The sequence below is a fragment of the Myxine glutinosa genome, chromosome 1 (genome assembly GCF_964187855.1).
Source record: "Myxine glutinosa chromosome 1, kmMyxGlut1.1, whole genome shotgun sequence".
Taxonomy (NCBI): Eukaryota; Metazoa; Chordata; class Myxini; order Myxiniformes; family Myxinidae; genus Myxine; species Myxine glutinosa.
This window is the reverse complement of record NC_136261.1, coordinates 48,248,680-48,268,500: the sequence shown is the minus strand read 5'-3', so window position 1 is coordinate 48,268,500 and position 19,821 is coordinate 48,248,680. Positions and strand designations below refer to the sequence as shown.

The 19,821-nt window shown below is 43.7% G+C and overlaps 1 protein-coding gene across 1 annotated transcript in view; it reads right to left on the bottom strand.

The window, feature by feature from the left end:
- The window catches only part of PODN (podocan), a 95,862-nt gene that overhangs the window by 11,603 nt on the left and 64,438 nt on the right, over positions 1-19,821 (bottom strand). The window contains exons 9-11 of the mRNA XM_068110854.2: positions 11,283-11,495; positions 10,723-10,872; positions 7,749-7,897 (exon numbers count right to left, since the gene is read on the bottom strand). Coding sequence (XP_067966955.2) covers positions 7,749-7,897; positions 10,723-10,872; positions 11,283-11,495 — 512 coding nt within the window. The remainder of the gene's footprint in view (positions 1-7,748; positions 7,898-10,722; positions 10,873-11,282; positions 11,496-19,821) is intronic.

The following is a 19,821-nucleotide window of genomic DNA, read 5'->3' as shown; positions in this document are numbered from 1 at the left end:
GACTGAGATACAAACCCAGGTTAGGGTGACGGTTTCTAGTTGGGCTGAGATACAAACCCAGGTTAGGGTGACGGTTTCTATTTGGGCGAGATTCAAACCTAGGCTAGAGTGACGGTTTAATATTTGGGCGAGTTTCAAACCCAGGCTAGGGTGACGGTTTCTAGTTGGGCTGAGATACAAACCCAGGTTAGGGTGACGGTTTCTAGTTGGGCTGAGATACAAACCCAGGTTAGGGTGACGGTTTCTAGTTGGGCTGAGATACAAACCCAGGTTAGGGTGACGGTTTCTATTTGGGCGAGATTCAAACCTAGGCTAGAGTGACGGTTTAATATTTGGGCGAGTTTCAAACCCAGGCTAGGGTGACGGTTTCTAGTTGGGCTGAGATACAAACCCAGGTTAGGGTGACGGTTTCTAGTTGGGCTGAGATACAAACCCAGGTTAGGGTGACGGTTTCTAGTTGGGCTGAGATACAAACCCAGGTTAGGGTGACGGTTTCTAGTTGGGCTGAGATACAAACCCAGTTTAGGGTGACGGTTTCTGTTTGGGCGAGATTCAAACCCAGGCTAGAGTGACGGTTTAATATTTGGGCGAGATTCAAACCCAGGCTAGGGTGACGGTTTCTAGTTGGGCTGAGATACAAACCCAGGTTAGGGTGACGGTTTCGAGTTGGGCTGAGATACAAACCCAGGTTAGGGTGACGGTTTCTATTTGGGCGAGATTCAAACCCAGGCTAGAGTGACGGTTTAATATTTGGGCGAGTTTCAAACCCAGGCTAGGGTGACGGTTTCTAGTTGGGCTGAGATACAAACCCAGGTTAGGGTGACGGTTTCTAGTTGGGCTGAGATACAAACCCAGGTTAGGGTGACGGTTTCTAGTTGGGCTGAGATACAAACCCAGGTTAGGGTGACGGTTTCTAGTTGGGCTGAGATACAAACCCAGGTTAGGGTGACGGTTTCTATTTGGGCGAGATTCAAACCTAGGCTAGAGTGACGGTTTCATATTTGGGCGAGTTTCAAACCCAGGCTAGGGTGACGGTTTCTAGTTGGGCTGAGATACAAACCCAGGTTAGGGTGACGGTTTCTAGTTGGGCTGAGATACAAACCCAGGTTAGGGTGACGGTTTCTAGTTGGGCTGAGATACAAACCCAGGTTAGGGTGACGGTTTCTCGTTGGGCTGAGATTCAAACCCAGGCTAGGGTGACGGTTTCTATTTGGGCGAGATTCAAACCCAGGCTAGGGTGACGGTTTCTAGTTGGGCTGAGATACAAACCCAGGCTAGAGTGACGGTTTAATATTTGGGCGAGATTCAAACCCAGGTTAGGGTGACGGTTTCTATTTGGGCGAGATTCAAACCCAGGCTAGGGTGACGGTTTCTAGTTGGGCTGAGATACAAACCCAGGCTAGAGTGACGGTTTAATATTTGGGCGAGATTCAAACCGAGGCTAGAGTGACGGTTTAATATTTGGGCGAGATTCAAACCCAGGCTAGGGTGACGGTTTCTAGTTGGGCTGAGATACAAACCCAGGTTAGGGTGACGGTTTCTAGTTGGGCTGAGATACAAACCCAGGTTAGGGTGACGGTTTCTAGTTGGGCTGAGATACAAACCCAGGTTAGGGTGACGGTTTCTAGTTGGGCTGAGATACAAACCCAGGTTAGGGTGACGGTTTCTAGTTGGGCTGAGATACAAACCCAGGTTAGGGTGACGGTTTCTATTTGGGCGAGATTCAAACCCAGGCTAGGGTGACGGTTTCTAGTTGGGCTGAGATACAAACCCAGGTTAGGGTGATGGTTTCTAGTTGGGCTGAGATACAAACCCAGGTTAGGGTGACGGTTTCTAGTTGGGCTGAGATACAAACCCAGGTTAGGGTGACGGTTTCTAGTTGGGCTGAGATACAAACCCAGGTTAGGGTGACGGTTTCTATTTGGGCGAGATTCAAACCCAGGCTAGAGTGACGGTTTAATATTTGGGCGAGATTCAAACCCAGGCTAGGGTGACGGTTTCTAGTTGGGCTGAGATACAAACCCAGGTTAGGGTGACGGTTTCTAGTTGGGCTGACATACAAACCCAGGTTAGGGTGACGGTTTCTAGTTGGGCGAGATTCAAACCTAGGCGAGAGTGACGGTTTAATATTTGGGCGAGTTTCAAACCCAGGCTAGGGTGACGGTTTCTAGTTGGGCTGAGATACAAACCCAGGTTAGGGTGATGGTTTCTAGTTGGGCTGAGATACAAACCCAGGTTAGGGTGACGGTTTCTAGTTGGGCTGAGATACAAACCCAGGTTAGGGTGACGGTTTCTAGTTGGGCTGAGATACAAACCCAGGTTAGGGTGACGGTTTCTATTTGGGCGAGATTCAAACCCAGGCTAGAGTGACGGTTTAATATTTGGGCGAGATTCAAACCCAGGCTAGGGTGACGGTTTCTAGTTGGGCTGAAATACAAACCCAGGCTAGGGTGACGGTTTCTAGTTGGGCTGAAATACAAACCCAGGCTAGGGTGACGGTTTCTAGTTGGGCTGAGATACAAACCCAGGTTAGGGTGACGGTTTCTAGTTGGGCTGAGATACAAACCCAGGTTAGGGTGACGGTTTCTAGTTGGGCTGAGATACAAACCCAGGTTAGGGTGACGGTTTGTAGTTGGGCTGAGATACAAACCCAGGTTAGGGTGACGGTTTCTATTTGGGCGAGATTCAAACCCAGGCTAGAGTGACGGTTTAATATTTGGGCGAGATTCAAACCCAGGCTAGGGTGACGGTTTAATATTTGGCCGAGTTTCAAACCCAGGCTAGGGTGATGGTTTCTAGTTGGGCTGAGATACAAACCCAGGTTAGGGTGACGGTTTCTAGTTGGGCTGAGATACAAACCCAGGTTAGGGTGACGGTTTCTCGTTGGGCTGAGATTCAAACCCAGGCTAGGGTGACGGTTTCTAGTTGGGCTGAGATACAAACCCAGGCTAGAGTGACGGTTTCTATTTGGGCGAGATTCAAACCCAGGCTAGGGTGACGGTTTCTAGTTGGGCTGAGATACAAACCCAGGCTAGAGTGACGGTTTAATATTTGGGCGAGATTCAAACCCAGGTTAGGGTGACGGTTTCTATTTGGGCGAGATTCAAACCCAGGCTAGGGTGACGGTTTCTAGTTGGGCTGAGATACAAACCCAGGCTAGAGTGACGGTTTAATATTTGGGCGAGATTCAAACCCAGGCTAGAGTGACGGTTTAATATTTGGGCGAGATTCAAACCCAGGCTAGGGTGACGGTTTCTAGTTGGGCTGAGATACAAACCCAGGTTAGGGTGACGGTTTCTAGTTGGGCTGAGATACAAACCCAGGTTAGGGTGACGGTTTCTAGTTGGGCTGAGATACAAACCCAGGTTAGGGTGACGGTTTCTAGTTGGGCTGAGATACAAACCCAGGTTAGGGTGACGGTTTCTAGTTGGGCTGAGATACAAACCCAGGTTAGGGTGACGGTTTCTATTTGGGCGAGATTCAAACCCAGGCTAGGGTGACGGTTTCTAGTTGGGCTGAGATACAAACCCAGGTTAGGGTGATGGTTTCTAGTTGGGCTGAGATACAAACCCAGGTTAGGGTGACGGTTTCTAGTTGGGCTGAGATACAAACCCAGGTTAGGGTGACGGTTTCTAGTTGGGCTGACATACAAACCCAGGTTAGGGTGACGGTTTCTATTTGGGCGAGATTCAAACCCAGGCTAGAGTGACGGTTTAATATTTGGGCGAGATTCAAACCCAGGCTAGGGTGACGGTTTCTAGTTGGGCTGAGATACAAACCCAGGTTAGGGTGACGGTTTCTAGTTTGGCTGAGATACAAACCCAGGTTAGGGTGACGGTTTCTAGTTGGGCTGAGATACAAACCCAGGTTAGGGTGACGGTTTCTAGTTGGGCGAGATTCAAACCTAGGCGAGAGTGACGGTTTAATATTTGGGCGAGTTTCAAACCCAGGCTAGGGTGACGGTTTCTAGTTGGGCTGAGATACAAACCCAGGTTAGGGTGATGGTTTCTAGTTGGGCTGAGATACAAACCCAGGTTAGGGTGACGGTTTCTAGTTGGGCTGAGATACAAACCCAGGTTAGGGTGACGGTTTCTAGTTGGGCTGAGATACAAACCCAGGTTAGGGTGACGGTTTCTATTTGGGCGAGATTCAAACCCAGGCTAGAGTGACGGTTTAATATTTGGGCGAGATTCAAACCCAGGCTAGGGTGACGGTTTCTAGTTGGGCTGAGATACAAACCCAGGTTAGGGTGACGGTTTCTAGTTGGGCTGAGATACAAACCCAGGTTAGGGTGACGGTTTCTAGTTGGGCTGAGATACAAACCCAGGTTAGGGTGACGGTTTGTAGTTGGGCTGAGATACAAACCCAGGTTAGGGTGACGGTTTCTATTTGGGCGAGATTCAAACCCAGGCTAGAGTGACGGTTTAATATTTGGGCGAGATTCAAACCCAGGCTAGGGTGACGGTTTAATATTTGGCCGAGTTTCAAACCCAGGCTAGGGTGATGGTTTCTAGTTGGGCTGAGATACAAACCCAGGTTAGGGTGACGGTTTCTAGTTGGGCTGAGATACAAACCCAGGTTAGGGTGACGGTTTCTCGTTGGGCTGAGATTCAAACCCAGGCTAGGGTGACGGTTTTTATTTGGGCGAGATTCAAACCCAGGCTAGGGTGACGGTTTCTAGTTGGGCTGAGATACAAACCCAGGCTAGAGTGACGGTTTAATATTTGGGCGAGATTCAAACCCAGGTTAGGGTGACGGTTTCTATTTGGGCGAGATTCAAACCCAGGCTAGGGTGACGGTTTCTAGTTGGGCTGAGATACAAACCCAGGCTAGAGTGACGGTTTAATATTTGGGCGAGATTCAAAGCCAGGCTAGAGTGACGGTTTAATATTTGGGCGAGATTCAAACCCAGGCTAGGGTGACGGTTTCTAGTTGGGCTGAGATACAAACCCAGGTTAGGGTGACGGTTTCTAGTTGGGCTGAGATACAAACCCAGGTTAGGGTGACGGTTTCTAGTTGGGCTGAGATACAAACCCAGGTTAGGGTGACGGTTTCTAGTTGGGCTGAGATACAAACCCAGGTTAGGGTGACGGTTTCTAGTTGGGCTGAGATACAAACCCAGGTTAGGGTGACGGTTTCTATTTGGGCGAGATTCAAACCCAGGCTAGGGTGACGGTTTCTAGTTGGGCTGAGATACAAACCCAGGTTAGGGTGACGGTTTCTATTTGGGCGAGATTCAAACCTAGGTTAGGGTGACGGTTTAATATTTGGGCGAGTTTCAAACCTAGGCTAGAGTGACGGTTTAATATTTGGGCGAGTTTCAAACCCAGGCTAGGGTGACGGTTTATAGTTGGGCCCAGATTAGAATTCCCTCTAAGCTCTCCCACCAATCCCCCACTAGCTTTACGACTTTAAACATATTAAAGATCCTTATTTAGGATGCGGCATGTCCCTGTGATTGGTATTTTCATGTGACTGTTGATGTGTCAATCGTTTCTATTCTGTTTTTTCCTTTGTGCATTTTGCCACTTTCTTTATGGCTCTCCTATCTGATAATATAATGGATAATTGTTTTTTTTTCTTTAAATTTAAGGCCCCTCAATCAAGAGCATCATATACGTACATCCAGTGAATTGCCATATTTAATATGCTCGGATGGAGAATTACGATATTTTATCATAAAACAAAATTTTTTGAGTACCAGCTTGCTGGGATGAATGATCCTGGTGTGTACCCCGGTTTAGAATAGGTACACCGTATCCCTGCGCATCCTAAGAGCGTGACCAAAGGTTGGCGTCAGGAAGGGCATCCGGCCATAAAAACATTGCCTCAAAACAGGGAACCATGAGGTCATGGGGTCCGCAAGGCTAACCCCCGCTCTAGCGGGGAAAATGGCCTTAATTCGATCATTCATTCATTCATTCATTCATTCATCATAAAACAAATTTGTCACCACATCCATTGCATTTTCAAGCAAATGCAAATCGGTGATTTCCAAATAAATATTTTTGGAGGCAGATGTGTGATTTTCCATGAGACAACTGTGTTTGTGCTGTGATATGTTCATGACTTCCCCATGTTTGCCTCACTCCTTCAACTCCATCTCCCCTCATCCCTTCTTCTCGCATATGCTTCTGAAAAATCCACCCCTTTTTCACCAAAATTTTTTTACTATTTCTGGGCTATTAATTTGTTATATTATGCCCAAACATGATGGAATGTTTCACTTTACTCGCCCATCCTTGTACCTGACAAACATACCTCTCCTCTTTCCTCCTTACTTTCCATCACTTTTCTTCCCATTCCTTCCAGACACTTCATCTCCTTTCTTTCTCTTCTTATCCATTCTTCATTTATTTTTCTTTTCTCTATTTTAATTTTCCTCAACAGCCAATGCCAATCTCTATACCAAGGTAATAAAGGTGACCACGTCACTGTTTTTTGTGACGTCATAAAGGAGACAAACAACAGGCACGAACAAACGAATGTAACGCGTTAAATAAAGGGGTGTAAAAGACGCTGCATCAATGGCGGTAAACTTCCGATTTTTAATTTTTTTTTCTACAACCTTTAAAATATTTATTTTATTTCAATTTAGTAATTCAATTCAACACTGCAGAGCACAAGTCATATTTTTGGAACTTTCAAAAACCTTCCATATAGCAGTACTTGGACAAAATATTATGGCATTTTACATCATCACGACCAATCAAATTTACCTGTCGTAGACCCCACCCAATGACCTTTTGCCTCAAGATGACGTGGGGTAAGATCTTCTATGAACTCTTTAGTTTTGTTTCTGTAGTTTGAATCTTCCTCAATTTGACATCTGCACATTGCCCATAAAAGGGTTTAAATTTTCAATGGATTTTATGAGGAACCGTTGTTTATGATAGAAACACGACTGGCTCAAAGTGCTGGAAGTCTTTCCGTATTTTCAACCAGCAATAAATCCATGAACTATTATTGTAGTTATTGAATTATTCCATTAATAGGATCAGATCCTTTTCAGTAAAATTACATGCGAAAACAATATTGTGAAGAAGAACAAAGAACCACCATTAGAGACCATTTTTCCCCGCAAAGCGGGGGTTGGCCTTTTTCGGGCACCGTGGCCCCCTTTTTGAAGCAATGTTTTATGGCCGGATGCCCTTCCTGCCGCCAACCCTGTTAGTCACCTCTTGCGACACACAGGGAATTACCAGCAAGCTGGTACTCAATTTGCCGACCTCGGAAGGATGACAGGCTGGGTCAACCACCCTGGCGTTAATTCAGCGATCGACCGGGATTACGAACCCAGGATCCTAGGATCCCAAGCCGGCACCCTAACCGCTAAGCCAACACCACGCACGAAAACAATATTGTGAAGAAGAACAAAGAACCACCATTAGAGACCATTTTTCCCCGCAGGGCTGGGGTTGGCCTTTTTCAGGCACCGTGGTCCCCTTTTTGAAGCAATGTTTTATGGTCCGGATGCCCTTCCTACCACCAACCCGGTTAGTCACCTCTTGCGACACACAGGGAATTACCAGCAAGCTGGTACTCAATTTGCCGACCTCGGAAGGATGAACAGGCTGGGTCAACCACCCTGGCGTTAATTCAGCGATCGACCGGGATTCGAACCCAGGATCCTAGGGAATCCCAAGCCAGCACCCTAACCGCTAAGCCAACACCACGCACGAAAACAATATTGTGAGTTGAAAATTAATAAATCTGTGTCAAATGATAAGAGTATGTATTGTAGCTACCTCATGTATATGCCTCTTAGCTTGGGCGTTTGTTGGAAAGCGGTGTTTGGGATGTGGTTGATGTAGTTGTTTTCCAGGTGCAGGTATTCCAGTGAAGGAGGAAGTTTGGCTGGTATTTCTGTCAATGAGTTGTGGGACAGGTCCAGAACCTGTTGATAAAATAAGATAAAAAATATGGTTACATATTGTAGAATGAGTGATATTGGGACAACCGAAGCTATACATTGGCATAAGAATTAGGACAGCACAACTAGCTTTGAAATGATCAAGTCCTCCCAATTTGCATATCTTACCCACAATGCAAGGCAACTTGTAATTTAGTCCTCAGTGTTTTGTTTCAGACCAGCCTTGATGGCATAAGTGTCTACTCTGAGTCTTGTATGTGGCAGTTTGAACCCGTCTGAGTCACACCAAAGCTTTATAAAATGGTGCGTGTTGCTTCCTTGCTTGACGCTCAGCATTTCAGCTCGAGGATAGAAAATGGACAAACAACCACAGTCGTTTGGTAATAATTGCTGACTTTGATGGGCCTAAAAGGTGCTCTTGCATCACAGTTTTTTGTACGGGAACTAATATATTGTTGTGGTTTTGCAATAAAAGAACCTCCACCCCCCCCCCCCCTCCAGTTAATTACATGACAACATGTAGCCTGCAGTAGTCAGTGATTTCTTATTAAATGTAAAGATTAGCTCCCTTCCCATTGTGTAGTAATTAAAGCAGATATGCGTTGAGTTAGGTAGGATTTCAAACCTTCGTATAGTTAAACAAACGTTGGTTCATGTGCAGGGAGGCGTGGCTACATAGCACAGTCCACATGATCAAACGTGACTGTGGTAGGCGTGGCTAAAAGAACCGCCCACATTACCAGCAGGCAACCAATGAGAGATCGTGGACACACAAACAACCAATGAGAGGTCGTGGACACGTAAGCAACCAATCAGGTCGTGGACACTTCACCAGCGAACTACCAATGTTACCTCGGCAAATGGGAGGCCGTGGAACATTCTAGAAAGCCTTTCGACCCGATATAAACCGGTGCCCATCGCACTTCGGGCTCTCTCACTGCCCTCTCTCGTCGTCATCCTTCAAGCTGGCTGTCCGACGTGCTGGTTCGTCCTTCCTGCGCTGAATCGTTCCTCGACCTGGATCGTCGTTCGTGCTGACTTTGACGCGACGGCTCGTCTTGCGGATCTTCTTCAAGCTGCGCCTCTTGAACGGCCCGGGAGCTGCGCGCGGAAGCTGGCGAACCCAAGTCCGCGTCAGCCCATCTATCGGAACGAGTTAACCTGTGCGATTCACCCCCCGTGTGTGTGCAAGGCGCCTGTTGGGATTTAGAGAGGAAAGAATTAATAGTCGAGTTTGCTCTCGTCCTTTTTCTGTGAATAATAAATAAAAGACGTGTACATTTTGTTTCCTTTCAACCTGTTCGTACTCCTTTCCCCCATTGGCCCAGCATAGTTCGAACCGAATTTGACTCTTCAATTAGGTCCATAAATCACGCAGCATAACACCGTGATTCACACCGCCGCAAAAACTGCTCAGCGCACTCGATTGGAATAAGGTGTGAAATCGTGAGGGGGGGTTCAATTCCTGGTCTTTCTAACCACGTGGTCTTGAAGGTATTTGGGTAGTGACCAATAACCCTTCACCTGTGGTTGGGTGATTGGCAGTTGAAGTTGCTTAGCGACCCGTCGACCGCGAGTTTCGTCATGGCCGGCGGCCCGTGGACCCGGGGTCTGTGGCGAAACGGGAACTTCACCCCCACCCCCTTAGTACGTCGACAGACCCGGGATCCGCAACAATATTATTAGTCTCGCCCTAAAGGGGATGCGAGACCTTTGAAATGCCCCCGTCTGTCTGCGTGTCTCTCTGCATCCTTTATTTTCGCTTTAAATAATTTTTCTCTGCAACCGCTTGTCTGATCAATGTGAAACATAGGAGGGACTCCCCATGGACAATATTGTATTGCTAACTCTTATGTCATAGGTCACATGGTATGGCAGCCCTATTGGATTCAAGGAAAAATATGGACTTTTTTTTTTCCAAAACCGCTCAGCGAAATTTTTTTGGTACTTGGCACATGTATCAACTCCCCTTGAGATATATATGGTGATAAGGATGATGTCATCAGTAAAGTGATATTCCAGCCATAATTGGTCTGACATAGAGAACTTCCGTCCATTGTTGGCTGAGTTGAAGCTGCAGGTCCACCTGCTCTGAAACCAAATTGATGATCTGAGATGAGGTTCTTAGAGAAAAGTAAGGATTTCTTATCAACTACGATGATGGATTCCATGGCCTTGCTGATGATTGGAAGTAATCGGTGCTCTGGTTGGAGTGTTTGCTCTGAGTGACACCTTTAAAACCACAATTTGAGCGATTTTGATACTTCAATGTAGCTTAAAATTCATGAAGTTGATTACATATTTTGATCGAAATATTGTGCTTTAGTATTCAAGTAATGGACGCAAATCGCTGACTGGGGAAAATGTTGGCAATGGTGAAATGTGTGTGTGTGTGTTATATGCAGATATAACTTGTCAGACATGTTAAAATGCAGGAACACCAAGGACTGTCTTCTGTTTTACTTGCTATAGTGGATTAGAATTTCTTGAACATTTTCTTTTGTTACATTTCTAACATTGCCCAGTTTGGCATAGGAAGTCCATAACCCTGTTGCGGATTCTTACCAAAGCACTCTTATAATGTGAAAATAAATATGGGATATTAATAAATCCAATTTGCCATCGAGCCTCTAAATATATTGCGAACCAACTTCTGATTATTTCCAGTCAACAAGAGCATGTAACGGTTGGGGAACCTCCACGCAAGCCTTTATTATCGTGGTGTTGGTTCTGAATAGTCCAATTTCATACCATGTGGGAAGCAAGAAGCAGTTCGATGACAGAGTGTGAATGGCTGAAGCAAGTTGGTAGTTTGTTAATTGCCTGCGGAAAGTGATTGCTCGCCATACTTGCAAGCTATGTAGGCCATTCCACGCATTGGGCCCTAGGCTGCCGCTGGAGAGCAGGTTGGTAGCCAGGTGGAGCTCCTTGAGGGTGCCAAAGGCCGCAAGCTGATCATCCCGAATGGCTTTCAGGCGGTTCATCTCCAACTTTACTACCTGGACAATTCACAACCAGACGTTCTTATTACTACTGTTCGTCATCCTGATAACTTATTGTTTTTAAGATTCCTTCATTACCTCATTTTGAATTGCTTAAAGCATTGATGTACATCTTTGGTCCAACAAGGACCTCAATCTGCATTGGTCAAGGTGATGTGCTAATGAGAGCAAAAACTTAATGCCAGCTGACTTTGGGTACCTGCATAAGGTAAAGCTGTCCAACACTTGTGTTGAGGAGCTTTAGCTTTGTTCTAAACTGATTCGGTACCGGTATCTTACTTTTTTGTAGTCTTTGCTGCAAACAGCTTACAGCTTACGTACTGCAGAACTTTGGACAACCCATCCTGATATTACAACAACAATCGGGTTTTTTAAAAAACAGTTTGTTTTTACCAAATCACATGCACCTGCAGACTTTCAGGCAGACCAGGAGGAAAATCCGTGAATCTGTTTCCACTCAAGTCCAGGTTAAGAAGGTTTGTGAGAGATGAGAAAGCTGTGGGGTGAACGCGGTTGCTTTTCAGAATGTTGAAGCTTAGGTTCAGGTCCGTTACGTTAGGACAACTTTCAAAATCCATGCTACGCAGTGTATGGATCTGGTTGTGCAGCAGCATGAGGGCCTGTTGTAAATGTGGATGGGTATGTGGAAAGGCGGGAGAGCATGATGGTGTTGTTATACCAGTAGGCATACCGATGAGCATTTTCAATGGCCAACTAACATCAATATGGAGAAAAAAACCCAGAAGCAAACAGGTGCACAGTGTACTATCACATGTTTTTCACTCCTTTAAACTGTCAGGTATTTTGGGATGAGCAGTATAATGCTACCGATGAAAATGAATTGCTGCACAAAATCCCCTTGACTGAAGGGAAGAGGGAAAGAGCCATTTGTAATGTAAAATAATAATGCAAAAATGACTTTCTATAACCTAATCATGATTATGTATACCTATTGAATCCTCAATGTTGTTGAAAAGGAATTCCTTTACATTCTCTAACCTTGTTAAAGAGTATTCTTGAGGAAAAGTGAGTTTCTCTACTGCAAAGTTATCAGCATTAGTGTTCTCCATTCCTGCTCTGCTATTCTCCCCCATCTCCGCTAGCTCCCCATCTGGCTGGCTTTCGCCTGTCTTGCTAGTTTTGAGACTTCCGGGTTGGAAGCGACGCTACGGCCTGTGCAGGATTTTTATCCAGTGGAGAATGGGAGTGCTGGTCATTCTCCACACATTTTGATATATATATATATATATATATATATATATATATATATATATATATATATATATATATATATATATATATATATATACATATATATATATATATATATATATATATATATATATACATACATACATACATACATACATACATACATAGTACATACATACATACATACATACATACATACATACAGTAAGGCCCCGACATTCGTTGGGGATACGTTCCAGGAAAATGCCGCAAATGTCGAATTTGGGGGCATTGTTTGAATGGGAAAAGGGGGGATATGTTCCTGGCAGTTTCGTGATTCATAACAGAAATCAAAAATCCAATGAAAAACTGCGAATATGTGAAGCACAGTGCTGCAAATGTAGAGGCAGATCAGTAAAAACTGCGAATATGTGAAGCACAGGGCCACGAAAGTCGAAGCAGGTCAGTAAAAACTGTGAATATGTGAAGCACAGGGCTACAAATGTAGAAGCAGGTCAGTAAAAACTGTGAATATGTGAAGCACAGGGCTGCGAATGTCGAAGCAGGTCAGTAAAAACTGCGAATATGTGAAGCACAGGGCCGCGAATGTCGAAGCAGGTCAGTAAAAACTGTGAATATGTGAAGCACAGGGCCGCGAATGTCGAAGCAGGTCAATAAAAACTGTGAATATGTGAAACACAGGGCCGCGAATGTCGAAGCAGTTCAGTAAAAACTGTGAATATGTGAAGCACAGGGCTGCGAATTTCGAAGCAGGTCAGTAAAAACTGCGAATATGTGAAGCACAGGGCCGCGAATGTCGAAGCAGGTCAGTAAAAACTGTGAATATGTGAAGCACAGGGCCGCGAATGTCGAAGCAGTTCAGTAAAAACTGTGAATATGTGAAGCACAGGGCTGCAAACGTAGAAGCAGGTCAGTAAAAACTGCGAATATGTGAAGCACAGGGCTGCAAATGTCGAAGCAGGTCAGTAAAAACTGCGAATATGTGAACCACAGGGCCGCAAATGTCGAAGCAGTTCAGTAAAAACTGCGAATATGTGAAGCACAGGGCCGCGAATGTCGAAGCAGGTCAGTAAAAACTGTGAATATGTGAAGCACAGGGCCGCGAATGTCTAAGCAGGTCAGTAAAAACTGTGAATATGTGAAGCACAGGGCTGCAAATGTAGAAGCACGTCAGTAAAAACTGTGAATATGTGAAGCGCAGGGCTGCAAATGTAGAAGCAGGTCAATAAAAACTGTGAATATGTGAAGCACAGGGCTACAAATGTCGAAGCAGGTCAGTAAAAACTGTGAATATGTGAAGCACAGGGCTGCAAATGTCGAAGCAGGTCAGTAAAAACTGTGAATATGTGAAGCACAGGGCTGCAAATGTCGAAGCAGGTCAGTAAAAACTGTGAATATGTGAAGCACAGGGCTGCAAATGTCGAAGCAGGTCAGTAAAAACTGCGAATATGTGAAGCACAGGGCCGTGAATGTCGAAGCAGTTCAGTAAAAACTGTGAATATGTGAAGCACAGGGCCGCGAATGTCGAAGCAGGTCTGTAAAAACTGCGAATGTGAAGCACAGGGCCGCGAATGTCAAAGCAGGTCAGGAAAAACTGTGAATATGTTAAGCACAGGGCTGCAAGTGTGGAAGCACGTCAGTAAAAACTGCGAATATGTGAAGCGCAGGGCTGCAAATGTAGAAGCAGGTCAGTAAAAACTGTGAATATGTGAAGCACAGGGCTGCAAATGTCGAAGCAGGTCAGTAAAAACTGTGAATATGTGAAGCACAGGGCTGCAAATGTCGAAGCAGGTGAGTAAAAACTGCGAATATGTGAAGCACAGGGCTGCAAATGTCGAAGCAGGTCAGTAAAAACTGCAAATATGTGAACCACAGGGCTGCAAATGTCAAAGCAGGTCAGTAAAAACTGTGAATATGCCCGCGAAAAACCTCGAATACTGCAAAACCTGCAAAAACCGCGAAAGGAATGTCGAATCGCATGGTTGGGCTTACAGAGGCCTTATGCCTGACATGTGGAAGATGATTTTAGAAGTGTAATGAGCACAGCCGGTGGGAAATGGTTTATGCGTGGCTGGAAGTGGTTTTATGCATGACGTGCAAAGATGCTTTCAGTGTCATGTGTGCGGCTCATGGGAGATTATTTTTTTTGCGCCCACGAAAACCACAAATACCTGAAGCACAGGGCTGCAAATGTAGAAGCAGGTCACTTTTTATCAACTGCGAATACGTGGGGTCCGCAAATGTTGGGACCGCAAATACGCGAAGAACAGGGCTGCAAATGTAGAAGCAGCTCACTTTTTATCAACTACGAATACGCGGGGTCCGCAAATGTTGGGACCACAAATACGAGAAGCACATGGCTGCAAATGTAGAAGCAAGTCACTTTTTATCAACTGCGAATACACAGGGTCCGCAAATGTTGGGACCACAAATTGCGGTTTCTGACTGTATATGAATAGTACATATTGATGAGTGGCGTGCTGATGAAGAGGGGAGTGTCGTTAAAGCTGAAGGGAAAGGTGTATGCTGCACTTGTGAGAAGTGTTATGATTTATGGGAGCGAGACATGGGTATTGAAGGTAGAGCAGCAACGAAGGCTGGAAAGGGTGGAAATGCGAATGGTTCGGTGGATGTGTGGAGTATCGTTGAGAGAGAGGAAGACAAATGATGAATTGTGAAAGATGATGGATGCTGTGAAGAGAAACAGGTTGAGATGGTTTGGTCATGTGTTGAGGAAGGATGAAAGTGACTGGTTGAGAAGAGTGATGGAAATGAATGTGGAAGGAAGTAGAGGATGGGGAAGACCGAGAAAGACGTGGCTAAAAATAGTGGAAGAAGAAATGCAGGCAAGGGGGTTAACAAGGGGATATGCAGATAATAGGGCAAAATGGAGAAGATTGTCATGGGGACCGCAAGACTAACCCCCGTACTTGCAGAGAAAATGGCCTTAAAATGCCTGTTGTTGTTGTTGTATTGATTTTATATATATATATATATATATATATATATATATATATATATATATATATATATATATATATATATATATATATACATACAGACTTGGCATTTAATTTGGAATATTTTTTTTTTCTTGACTTGGGTTTACTTTCTTAACTCAGTATTTCAATCTGGTGAGTTTGTTTTACACTTTGATGATTTATTTGTTGAAAGAACCATGTCACTGATTGTCTGTCGCAGCAAGAGGTCAACAACAGGATTATATCACAGGTGGCGTGGCAAAATGTACGGACAGGTGCATTTGCCGATTATCTTTACAGTCGGGTATACAAGGGTTGTTGCGTTCTGTATTCGTGGAAAACAACTGCTGCACGTCTCCAAAAGTTATTGTCGCTTCCTCTGGAGATGGTCCGTCAACTCGACAATGCTGTTTGTCATGGAGTGGTGGCTTTATGAAATTATGGCATGAAAGAGTGTGCTATTGCTCGGCAGTATGGCATCACTCAAGGTCAGGTGTCAAAGATCCTGAAACGAAATGCTCAGAGGGGTGTCCCTACTCCAATACCGAGGCCAGTACGTCCCCGCAGAACCACAAGGAGAGATGATCGCCAGCTGCACCGGTCAGTCCGCAATGGCCGTACCAAGACAGCTAATCGGCTTCGGGCTGAGTGGCAGCAACTGACAAATGTGCCTGTATCCAGAAGGCTAGTCAACCAACGACTGGTTCAAGCAGGCTATCGTGCCAGGCGTCCGCTGAGAAAGCCATGCCTTACCAGACAACACCGCCAGCGCCGATTGCAGTGGGCCAGAGAGCACCGTCAATGGCAGCCAGGACACTGGAATCATGTATTCTTCAGTGACGAGTGTAGATTTCTGGTCTGTCGTCAAGATGGCCGCGTCCGATTGCACAGACAAGTGCATGAAGCCTACAACAAAGATTGTATAGTGCCAAGAGTCCAAGCTGGAGGTGGTGGGGTGACCGTTTGGGCTGCTTTTCATGCAGGGGGCAAAACTGACCTGGTTGTTCTGAATGGAAACCTGAACCAGTTCAAGTACAGGGCCATTCTGGAAGAAACATTGCTTCCATTTGCTCGTGCAGCCTTTCGAGGAAACTTTGTCTTCCAAGATGACAATCGTGCTCGCATGATCCAACTCTTTCTTGCTGACCGTGGTGTAGAGCATATGGAGTGGTCTGCCATGTCCCCTGATATGAATCCGATAGAGAACTTGTGGGCAGAATTAACGCGTCAAATCGACCACTTGGACCAGGAGCCAACCTCTGTGCGTGAATTGCAGCAGGCTATTGTCACTGCATGGCAAGCGATTCCTGTCCAAAGCTTGGCAAATCTCGTGAACAGCATGCCTCAACGTGTACGTACTCTCCTGAATGCTCGTGGGGGTTACACGAAGTATTGAACTGTAATTTTACTGTCCGTAATCCCAGTCATAATTTAACTTTTGTTTTTGTTAAAAAAAAAATTGGCTAATGTGCAAAATAAAGAGATACTTCTGGAAAACGTACAGAAGTTTAACACAGTACTGTCCATGAATTGAGTTCGATATCAGTTTACATCACTTTCAAGGATCGATTTATTTGTTTCGAAATGTCAAATGTGGTTTTTGTTTCTTTTAAAGGTCACATTAACAAAATCTAGAATAATTTCAACATAATTCCAATGAACTTTTGGTTCTAAGACATCTTGAAAAGTAAGTTCACCCCCACAAAAAAAATATTCCATATTAAATGCCAAGTCTGTATGTATATATATATATATATATATATATATATATATATATATATATATATATATATATGTATGTATATGTTTCCAACCATCTTCCGTCTCCGCCTCCTGTTCCTTCATTCCCATTACTATATTCCCTTCTTGTCCCATGCCCCACTGTCAGAATGTTGCTTTATTCGTCAACATATGGTATAAAAAAACCTCCACCCATCTTCAGCCTCAGGTGTAGTTAGCATCAACCACTTGATCCTCAAAATCTTTGCACACCACCGATTTTCTTTCCTTTTTCTTAAGTACTTTTCAAACATCTATCTGCAGTAGTGATGGAAAGATATTAGAATCGATCTTCGTCACAAGGATGCCAAACACATCATCTTAAGTATAGACTTATCAGCCTGCACCCCATAATAAGTGAATATGAATGAATGAATGATCGTTTTGAGGTCATTTTTCCCCGCCAGAGTGGGGGTTAGCCTTGCGGGCCCGATGACCTCATGGTTCCCTTTTTGAGGCAGTTTTTTTTTATGGCCGGATGCCCTTCCTGACGCCAACCCTGAATCACCTCTTACGATGAGCAGGGATATGGTGTACCTATTCTAAACTGGGGTACACACCGGGATCATTCATCCCAGCAAGCTGGTACTCAATTTGCCGACCTTGGAAGGATGACAGGCTGAGTCAACCGCCCTGGTGTTAATTCAGCGATCGACCGGGATTCGAACTCAGGATCCTAGGATCCCAAGCCAGCACCCTAACCGCTAAGCCAACACCAGGCTTGCACCCCATAATAAGTAAAGTCATAAAATGTATCATTGCTGTGAACCTCAAGTATCATGAATTCTCTAATTTGTCTGTCTCAGCTTCCTAGTTTGGTTTTCATTGTGACCACTCTACCTTAGACGGTCTTTCTTTATTTTAGCAATGGATGGATGCCTGGATTTCGAACAAGGAGTTTCAGTGATGTCACCCGACATCTCCCTGCCATTTCACGCCGTCTGGAGCAAGCTGTCAACCAATAATTATTATAATAGCATTCATAGTCAACCATAATATCAATATAATAGCAATAATATTAAAAATTATTATAGTCAACCATAATATAGCAATATAGCAATAATATTTATTCAACCATAATAGCAACATAATATCGCAACAATAAAAATATTATCGTCAATCATAATAGCAATAATATTAAAAAATTATTATAATCAACCATTATATAGCAATATAGCAATAATATTTATTCAACCATAATAGCAACATAATATCGCAGCAATAAAAATATTATAGTCAACCATAATAGCAATATAATAGCAATAATATAAAAATAATAATATGGTCAACCATAATATAGCAATATAGCAATAATATTTATTGTAGTATTGTAGTATTGTAGTATTTATTGTAGTATTGTTTATTATTTAAGCACACCCTTGGCTCTAATAGGTGGTATTGCCCCCTTTGGCAGAAACAACCTCAAGTAGGCGTTTCTTATAACTGTCTACCAGTCTCTGATATCGACTGGGAGAAATTTTTGCCCACTCCTCCATGCAGAATTCTTTCAGCTGTGCGATGTTTGAGGGCTTTCTTGCATGCACAGCTCGTTTCAAATCCCCCCACAACATCTCGATGGGATTTAGATCCGGGCTTTGACTTGGCCATTCCAGAACCCTCCATTTCTTTCTTTTCACCCATTCCTTGGTGGATTTACTGGTATGTTTAGGGTCATTGTCATATTGCAAGGTCCACCTTCGGTTGAGCTTCAACATTTCGACAGATGGCCTAACATTATCCGCAAGCACCCTCTGGTACAATGAAGAATTCATAGTGGATTCTAAGATGGTGAGCTGCCGAGGCCCTGATGCAGCAAAGCTGCTCCAAACCACAATATTTCCACCACCATGCTTTACAGTTGATATCAGGTTCTTGTGGTCAAATGCTGTCTTTGGTTTTTGCCAAACATGTCTTCTGGTACTGTGGCCAAATAGCTCTACCTTTGACTCATCTGTCCAGAGCACATTGTTCCAGAAGTGCTGGTCTTTGCAATATAATAGCCATAATATAAAAAATAATATAGTCAACCATAATATAGCAATATCGCAATAATATTTATTGAACCATAATAGCAACATAATATAGCAACAATAAAAATATTAGAGTCAACCATAATAGCAATATAATAGCAATAATATAAAAAAAAAATGATAGTCAACCATAATATAGCAATATAGCAATAATATTTATTGAACCATAATAGCAACATATTAATATAGCAACAATAAAAATATTAGTCAACCATAATAGCAATATAATAGCAATAATAGAAAAAAAATATGATAGTCAACCATAATATAGCAATATAGCAATAATATTTATTCAACCATAATAGCAACATAATATAGCAACAATAAAAACATTATAGTCAACCATAATAGCAATATAATAGCAATAATATAAAAAATTATTATAGTCAACCATAATATAGCAATGGAGCAATAATATTTATTCAACCATAATAGCAACATAATATAGCAACAATAAAAATTATTATAATCAACCATAATAGCAATATAATAGCAATAATATAAAAAATTATTATAGTCAACCATAATATAGCAATGGAGCAATAATATTTATTCAACCATAATAGCAACATAATATAGCAACAATAAAAATATTATAATCAACCATCTTACTATAATTCACCAAATGTCTGTCTGTCTGTTCGAAGGTACCACAAAAACGGCTCAACCGATCGAAACGATATTTTGTGTGGGTAATCCTGGGATCTCCAGGAGTAAAATAGGCTATTTAGTTTTCCCAATTTCAGCTTTGGTCTCCAGTGTTCTCAGGTTTGGACTCCCGCATAACATTCACGTTCGTATAACGTCCATTGTTCTCAATGTGACGACGCGCAAACGGCTGCACCAGAGAAAAAAAACATGTCTCCATCAATCGCGAAAAGATCGCTGTCTCCATCGAGCTTACCAAGGCCGTAACAGCTATCGGCTCGAAATCTTTTTAACTG